The following is a 9,428-nucleotide window of genomic DNA, read 5'->3' on the forward strand; positions in this document are numbered from 1 at the left end:
TTGTTCAAACAATTAACTTGGTGATAAGTTATGTAAAATGCTCGCTTTATATGTAAAGCCAAAACTATACAGAATTCCATAACGACATGGTAAACGTGCAAGGTCGATGTTCACAGTGGCACAGACAGCGTGCTCAGACTTGCAAGAACCATGCGCAGTCGAAAAAAAAGTAAACAAGCACCGACTTGTCAAATTCGGAAAAGTAAAGATTGCCGCGAAAATATTTGAATATTTAAATTTAAACTTACGGAATACTGTAAAATATTGCATAATGAAAAATTCCAAAACAGTAGATCCTATAAAATTATCCAGTAAATACATTAATATTTTTAAAATATTGAGTTGTTTATCAAAATTAATATATGATTATTATAAAAAAAAAACGTAGAAATGTGTGAATACATAACATTATAATCGATAGTTTAAATAATCATTTGGTGAGAACTGATTGATTAACTGCAAAGAGTCGGGACAAACTTCATCCTTTTTTCAGTAAGGCCGCGAGTACCTCGCCGCGCGCCGGCCATAAGCGCCAAACGCACTGTCGCGCGCACAAAAGGCGCTACTTGTAAATTGCGATAACTAGGCTTCCGACTGGTTAATCCAATGTCGCATACAATGAATAGGTAGAGGAGCTTTCAAAGAACAAGTTGCTTCTTCAATTTTCGAAAAATATTCAACAGGTCAAGAATAATCGATACTCAAAGTTTGCAAAAAACGTCAAATTTTGAACTTTGAAAATTTATTACTTTGTAAATATGCATTTAACAAAAAAGTTGCAAGAGAACTTTTATGCTTAGAATTGTGCATATTTACTAAAAAAACATTGTCCCATAAAGAAAAACCATTTTTTCCTATTTGTTTAAGCAATTGCGTTTTAAACAAAACCTATCCACTTCTCGTAAAATTAACCGGTACCATTGGATTCAGCGGGTCAAAATACATAAGATTAACTAGTTTTTACCTTTTGCCTCTTGAATGCATACGGGAACATACCCAGCTCCCGGACTATGATAAGTATCGTCATAATTCATCATGCCAGATTCTCAAAGCTCCTGCAAACAGTGCAAAAACTGGATTCTGGTGAAGCTGCTTCAGTGACCAACTATGACCTAGAGTAGTTATTAAGTGATGATATCACAGTAATTCTCAAGAATGAAGTTTATCTTTAAATTGGATAAAACGCTGCAGCACGTTTATCTGACGAAAGATTAAATTTATCCTACGAAAAGATTTATTGGACACATGTGATATGTTAAACGGCTGCGTCTGGTTTCACCGAAAAAATTTCCCCCATAAATTTTAAAATCCTTGCGAGATTAATTTTTTATATCATCTCACTTTATGTAAATGATTTAAACCATGTCATCATTCACCTACACTTACAGAATACATTAGGCTGCACTTTGGTTATTTTATACTTAATAGTGTTTGTTTACAATTTTTGAAGCCTTCATAATGGTCGATAGAAAATAAAGGTTTGTTCGACAAAAGTAAAGGACTAAACTTGGCTGAGTTTTCACTATAAAGTATGAACCGCGAGGATTTTCAAATTTATGGAGAAAATTTATTCCGTGAACCTAGACACAATCATTTGCCATATCACATTTGTCAAATAAATTTTATTTTCGTTAGATAAATGTTATGTTTCGTCAGATGAGCGTGATGCAGCATTTTGTCTAATTTAAAGATAAAATTTATTCCTAGGGTTTACTGTGATGAGCAAAACATCCTCCCTTTTCGAAAATCATAGAGCCTCTATCTCTGCTGATATCAAAGACTCGACAGATGCTATATCGTCCAAACTTAACACTCTCGCTAGCAAGCTGGATCTTAGGCAAAAATGCCTTAAGAGCCTGTAAGTCAAAGTCTGCTATGATATGTCCCAGACTGCCACAAAAATGAATGATATTATTAATAACTATCTCAGAAATATCGATCACAATCACAACTCTAACAACATCAAATTCTATAGAATTGGTAAAAATCTGCAGACCTCTGGACCTCCATTTCAAAGCCGAACATCTTGCCACAAAAATGCTTCAGAAATATTTAATATGGAGAAAGGAGCGGCCAAAATCAGACGCTTCAGTTGAAATCAGTCTCTCACAAGATCGCACCTCGGCGCAGTGAACTGGTTACAATAAACTGAAAAAATCTGATTATGGATCATCTAGGGGAAGCAAAGATTATACTGTCCAAACCTCGTACAATGAATTCAACATCTCAGCTAGCACTCAACAATACTCAATAAACGCTATTCCAGTTATCGCTCACACAAATATAGTTGATGTAAGTTTGTTAAATGGCATATTTTTATATTAGAAAAATATACGGGGCATCAACACTAAATTTTGGTTGTTAGTTGAATCTCCATAAATGTTTAACTACGATTTTTTAACATTTTTGGAACCTTGGCTGAAACCACAGTTACTTCTGCTAAATGTTTTGATTTAAATTTTTGTAACGTCTCGAGAGATGACATGCTGGATAGAAATGGTGCGGGTGTACTTATAGCTGCGAAGTTAAGAATTTTTAAAGGTTTAATAGATTTAAGCTCTATAATAAGTGCAGTTCCTGAAATTAATATCGTGGCTATTAAACCTATTCTTGACGATATGGCGTTTATTTTAACATAGAGAAACTGAGAGTGAGTCTATTATTAGGAAAAACTAATGCGAGTTTATTGGCGACTCTTCAGGCTATATATATTCTTATTACACCATTAAGCCATTTCCCTTTCGGGGTAGGCGTGACTCACTCGGCAGGGGAAAGGAATAGTGTGTGGAAGGGATAGAGATTTTTCAGATTGATACAGAATTCTCGTGCTATTTAAGTAAATAACACGTTCGTTCCGCAACACTGCTCCGACCCAGGTTGCTGATCAATCTCTCTAGCAATCACCCCAAGCGAAGAACCTCACGAAGTCATTATGTAAGGTTCCCCACTTAGGTCCATTAATAGCCAAGGTCTTTGTTTAAGGCGTCATTCACTCTACTGACACTCTTTTTATTAACTATTTGCCGCCATACTTTCCTGTTCTGGCATACTTCTCTAGCTTCTTTTATGTCCATGCATTTTTTCATATAGGCTCTTGTATTTCTGTGACTTCTTATGTCTCTTCTAAGTAGGGTATCATTCACACATTCTAACCATTCTTTCCGCGGTCTACCTCTGGGCATGTTGCCATTTACTTTACCTTGATACATTTGTTTCGTTAGTCGTTCATTTGGCATTCTCTCAACATGTCCGAACCATCTTAACCGATTTCTTTCCCATGTGTCTACTAGCGTCTCTTCTGCACCACATTCTTTTAGAATTGTCTCGTTACTTACTTTGTCCATCAGGGATTTCCCGCTTATTATGCGCATGAATCTCATGTCAATTGCGTTAATTTTACTCTTATCTTTATCTTGATAAGTCCATGTCTCGCTACCGTATAGTACTGTCGGTACAAATATGGAATTATGTATTGCCATTTTAGCTTTATTTGATATATTTTTACTTCTGATAAGGGGACCTGCTCTACCAATAACCTTCTTACCTTCATTTATTCGTCTATCTAATTCCTCATCGTATCTTCCCGTCCCTAGTAAATAAGCTACCAAGGTATACGAACTTATCAACTTGTTCAATTCTCTCATCATTTAATAAAATATTGCATAGCGTTTTCTCACTCTTTCCTTCGAACACCATAGTTTTTGTTTAATTTGTGTTAATTTTGAGGCCTATGCTCTTCATGCTTGCATCTAGTTTATTCAACATTCTTTGTAGGTCTTCGATAGACTCTGCCATAACAACCTTATCATCTGCGAGCGCTAACCCACGTACCCTTACTGTTTCAAGATCCACACCCTCTTCATCAAAGAGAGCCATTCTTAAACACTTGTCCATAAATAATATAAATAACCATGAAGACATAATGCATCCTTGTCTAACTCCTTGAATAATATCGAAACAGTCACTCAGTTTCCCATTCACTCTTACACTCGCTTTGCTACCTGTGTATATTGTTTTTATAGTTTGTAGGATCCATCCATTGACTCCATACTCTTTCAGAACTTCCCAAAGTTTACTTCTATCTACCTTGTCAAAAGCTTTTTCTAGGTCAACAAATGCACAGAAAACTTTTTTTCCTACTCTCAAACTTTTTTCTGTTATTTGCCTCAAGCTAAATATTTGATCCGTACTTGACCTTCCTGGAATAAACCCACTTGGGACTTCCCAAATCTTTGTTTCTGTTATTTTCATTACCCTACGAATAAGTATTTTTCAATATATTTTAATTACAGTGCTTAATAAGCTAATGCCTCTGAAATTATTGCAATCGCTTTTATCTTCCTTTCTCTTGTATACTGGTACGATAATCGCTTGTTTCCAATTGTCTGGGACGTATATATATATATATATATATATAGCGCTGACATAATATCAAGTTTATTTATTCTTTTCTACGCTGATGCTACACATTTTTACCCTATTGATATTTTAAGAAATTGCATAATAATTCAAAAAACCGCAACGTATTTGCGAAGTAGTGCATTGAAAACTCACATGACATTAACGCCTTAAAATACCAAATAATGTCATATATACACAAAACCACACCTAATTATTTTCGGTTTGAGATTGATGGTAACATTAAAAAAATTGTGAAGTTTACGCGACATCTGGGAATCATAATTGATGATTCCTTACGTTTCAACATTCACACAGATTACGTAATCAGATAAGCCACTAGCACCTTCAGATTTTTAATCAGGTTATGCCGTTCGTTCAAAAATCCCCTTGAGATTAAGACTTTGTTGTCTACGATTTTTAGATCATAGTAAGTATGTGTAGCTAGCGGCTACTACAGTTTAGGTGCCACCATCTCAAAAACGAATGAACATAAGAAAAGAATCGATAGATGAAAAAACAATTGAAGATCGCAGAAATAGTGAGCGTCATTTTCTGGGGATGTCTACCGTTGCAGCATTTGTTTTTTTTTCACTTATACTATTTCTGTGATCTTCAGTTGTTTTTTCGTCTGTCAGTTCGTTTCTTATGTTCATTTGTGTTTTATTGAAGGTGCAGTCTACATATACTATTCTTTCCATTGGACAATCAGTTGGTTCCTATAGTATGAGCAAAGGCTTTAGCATCAAACCAGTTTGTTTTCGGAAGGTTTATTTTGTTAATTAAATTATTCTGTTCTTCGATGTTCATATTTCTTTATTGACTTTTATTTATTTTTTGTTGACTTCGTGGTTCTCTGAACTCAGACTTGCAAGTATCATTCATTGTTACTTCAACTGTTTTGAGTGTACATTTCTTTCGGTAACACAAACAAGCCGTGACACTATCAAAGACGTAATTATGACTGCTAGATGAATTATTATTTGAAAAGTATAATTTAAGGATGAAACTTTACTTTGTTTGACTTTTGAAGTTCACCGCGTTATTCACAATGAGCCTTAAAAGACAAAACAAGTTATCAATTTCTCGCCTGAAGGAACATTTTTAACCGCTTTGTGGTCGGATTGCCCGACCGGATCCCGGCCAGAATTGAAGCCGGCATCCAAACCAGTTTACCGTGACGTTTTTAGCCAGATCCCGGCAAGTCACCCCCACCAGCGCCCGGTTAAAACCGGGGCTATCCAGCCGGGGTCCGACCGGTCCCTAATTGGATTCCTAGACAAAAAGTATATTAAGCATTGTTTTTATAAATCGTTTTTTCACAAGAATTTCAAAATTATTTTTGCTTTTTTGATGAGAACGATTTTTCTATTTTTTTTTTACAATATACACACCTGACTAAAGTTCTGAGTATAAATAAAATAATACAAAAAATGAGCAAGGTGATAAAGAAGAGAAACCCGTAAACATCCAGTAAATGGACTTGATACCATTTTAAATCTATCGCTGGAGATCTCAGTACATTGCCGTGTCTTATGACATATTCCGTCCAGAAAACGGCTGTGTCTTTAGGATTCATTAATCTGTCGTAATAAAGTTTTGATACCCTTTCGATGTTATTTCTGAAAGAAAATTAAAAATAATAAGTGAATAGATGGATGCATAGATGAATTGATGGGTGGAAGAAATGATAGATTGATCAATTTATGGTTCAATGAATTGAGGAATTGATGAACTGATAGAATCACTAATTGATGAATTGGTGGAATAATATATCAATTAAGTAATGAGTATTAAAATTTATGAGTTGATAGATTGATATTTCTATGGAAAAATGAAATGATGAATTGGGGAAATGAAGAATTAATAAATTCATAAAATAATCAAAGAGTGGATTAATGAATAAATGAAATAATAAATTGATGAATTATTGGAATAGTTAATTTATGAATTTACGATTTAATGAATTGATGAAATAATTTATGGATGGATGAACGGATAAATAGAAAAAGGGATCAATGGATGGATGTACAGATGGAGGAATTGATAGTCTGATGAATTGATGGTTTAATGAATTAATGGATTCATGAATTCATTATTTGATGAAATAATAAACTGAAGGATTAATAATTTTATTGAATAATAAATATATGGATTAAGTAATTTAGTGGGATAATGAATTCATGAATAGATGAAATCATGAAATGATGAATTGATGAATTACTGGGTTGATGGATGAATCAATAGATTGATAAACTAATGGACAGAAGAATTGATGGATTGATTAGTTTTTATAACGACAAATTCATAAATTGATGAATTAATGCATTAATAAATCGATAGATTAATGAATGTATGGATTAATGGATAATTTTGTAGATTGATGAGTTGATCGATCTATGTATTGATAGATTGATGAATTACTTGAATAATGAATTATCTAATTAATAAATTTAAGGATTTATGAATTGATGATTTGACGGAACAATGAATTAATGGACGGATGAACCGTTATAATGATGAATTCATGAATTGATGAATTGAGTATAGATTAATTGGTGTATTGATGAATTTATAGATGGATGCATTATTAATAAATTGTTCGAATAATGATTGATTTATGGATCGAGAAATTAATGAATTTAAGGATTAATGAATTGATTAAATTATGAATTGATAATTTGAATAATGAAATAATGAATTGATTGGTTGGTGGAATAATAATTTCATGAATTGATAAAATAATAAGTTTATGAACTAATGAATTGATGGATTATTAAAAGCACGGATTAATAAACTTTAGGAATAATCAATTAATGGATTAATAGGAAAGTCAATTAAAGAATTAGTAGAATAATGAATTGATGGATTATTGAATTTTTCAAACTATGAATTCATATATTGATGATTTAATGAGTTGATAGAAAAAATAAATTAAAGGCTTGATGAATTAATGAGGTTAAGAATTAATGAGTTAATTGATTCATGAATGGATGCATTGTTGGAATAATAAATTGGGGGATTGATTAATTGGTGGACTGATGAATTCATAAATAGATGAAATCATGAAACAATGAACTGATGTATTCATGAATTGATGGATTAATGGATGACTTTATAGATTTATGAGTTTAAGGACTAATCAATTGATGGTTAGTTGAATTCATAAATTCATGAATTAATAGAATAAACAGTCCATGAATTTATGGATTAATAAAAGAAGGGACTAATAAGTTGAGGTAATAATGAATTGCTAAACTAGTGGATTGATGAATTGAGGAAATAATGAGTTGATGAATTGTGAGTTTAATGATGAAGGAGTTAATTGATTCATGAATGGAAGTCTTGTTGGAATAATTAATTGGTGTGTTGATTAATTGATGGACTCATGAATTCATGAATTTATGACATCATCAATAAATTAACTGATGAATTCATGAATTGGTGGATTAATGGTTGACTTTATAGATTGATGAATTTATAGACTAATAAATTAATGGTTAATTAAATTCATAAATCGATGAATTGATGGATAAAGATAATGAACAATCCATAAATTGATGAATAAATAAAGAAGGAACTAATAAATTGAGGTAATAATAAATTGATAAATTAGTGGATTGATGGAATAATATGTTAATAAATTAATGAGTTTAATGATGAAGAAGTGAGTTGATTTATAAATAGAAGTCTTGGCGGAATATTAATTATTGGATTGATTGATGAATTTATGGGCTAATAAATTGATGGTTAATTGAATTCATAAATGGATAAACTGCTGAATTCATGAATTGATGGAATCATAAATCAATGAACTGACGAATTTATGAATTGATGGATTAATAAAAAAATTGAATAATAAATTCTGGTAATAATGAACTGGTGAAATTGTGGAATAATGAATTGATGGATTTATAGAATAGTTCATTGATTGATCACCGATGGATAAATTGTTGGAATAATGAATTGATGATTTGATAAAATAATGAATGTATGGATCGATTAATTGGTGAAATGATCAATTCATGAATTGACTAATTGATGGATTAAAACGTAACTGAAATTATAAATTAAGAGAATAAGGAATGTATTGAAGATTTTATGAGTTGATGGAATAATAAATTGATGGATTGATAAATTGAAGAATTGATGGAATAATAAATGAATTGATTAATTAATCATTCATAATTTGATAGATTAATGAAATAATGGATTAATTGGTGGAATAGATGAATTCATGAACTTATAAAATAATGAATCGATAAACTCATGAACTGATGAATCATTTTGGAATAATGTTTTACTTGATAGATCGATGAATCTATGATCTAAAAAATTGATTTTTAAAATAAATTCATGGATTCATGAATTAAAGAATTGCTGAATTGATAAGATAATGAATTTATGGAATAATGAATTTACGTATTAGTGATTTAATGGGGTCATATAAAAATAAATTTTTGAATTAATTAATTGTTGGATTAGTGAAATAATGAATTTATGGATTAATAAATTAAGGAATAATGAATTCATGCATTGGGAAAATCATGAATGAATGGATTAAAGCATTGACAGAATAATGAATCAATGGATTAATAAATGAATTAATGAAATAATCAATCTATGGATGAAATAATTAATTATTGAATTATTATACAATGAATGAATTTATAAATAATAAATATATTCTATAATTTATATTTCTTAAATATTGTTCTATATATTTTAAATAATCTTTTACCGGTATGCGGGATCATTCAAAACCGTGTTGATAGCCTCAGTTAAAGCAGTTTCAGTAATGTTTCTGTAGTCTAATGAAACTGCAATTCTCTTTTTTTGATAAGAACCAATATTTAGAAATTGATCTCCAAAGAGGGGTATTCCGACCATTGCCACACCAGCGTAAATGGATTCTAAAGTCCCCATGAGACCACCATGGGTCACAAAAACTTTCACATTTTTGTGCTCTATAAAAAAAAATATTTTTATTTTTTTTAAGGACTAAAAATTTTGAGCCTTAATAACTTTAA

At 31.4% G+C, this 9,428-nt stretch overlaps 2 protein-coding genes across 3 annotated transcripts in view; one reads left to right on the top strand and one right to left on the bottom strand.

Annotated features, from left to right (window-relative positions):
- LOC117174334 (calcitonin gene-related peptide type 1 receptor-like) overlaps nucleotides 1-9,428 on the top strand; it is a 748,751-nt gene that overhangs the window by 171,242 nt on the left and 568,081 nt on the right. The gene's annotated exons all lie outside the window — the stretch shown is intronic.
- LOC117174330 (UDP-glucuronosyltransferase 2B31-like) overlaps nucleotides 5,197-9,428 on the bottom strand; it is a 12,403-nt gene continuing 8,171 nt past the window's right edge. The window contains exons 4-5 of the mRNA XM_033363353.1: nucleotides 9,140-9,365; nucleotides 5,197-6,020 (exon numbers count right to left, since the gene is read on the bottom strand). Of these exons, the coding sequence (XP_033219244.1) occupies nucleotides 5,735-6,020; nucleotides 9,140-9,365 (512 nt within the window). The 3' untranslated portion in view covers nucleotides 5,197-5,734. The remainder of the gene's footprint in view (nucleotides 6,021-9,139; nucleotides 9,366-9,428) is intronic.

The sequence above is a fragment of the Belonocnema kinseyi genome, chromosome 6 (genome assembly GCF_010883055.1).
Source record: "Belonocnema kinseyi isolate 2016_QV_RU_SX_M_011 chromosome 6, B_treatae_v1, whole genome shotgun sequence".
Classification (NCBI taxonomy): Eukaryota; Metazoa; Arthropoda; class Insecta; order Hymenoptera; family Cynipidae; genus Belonocnema; species Belonocnema kinseyi.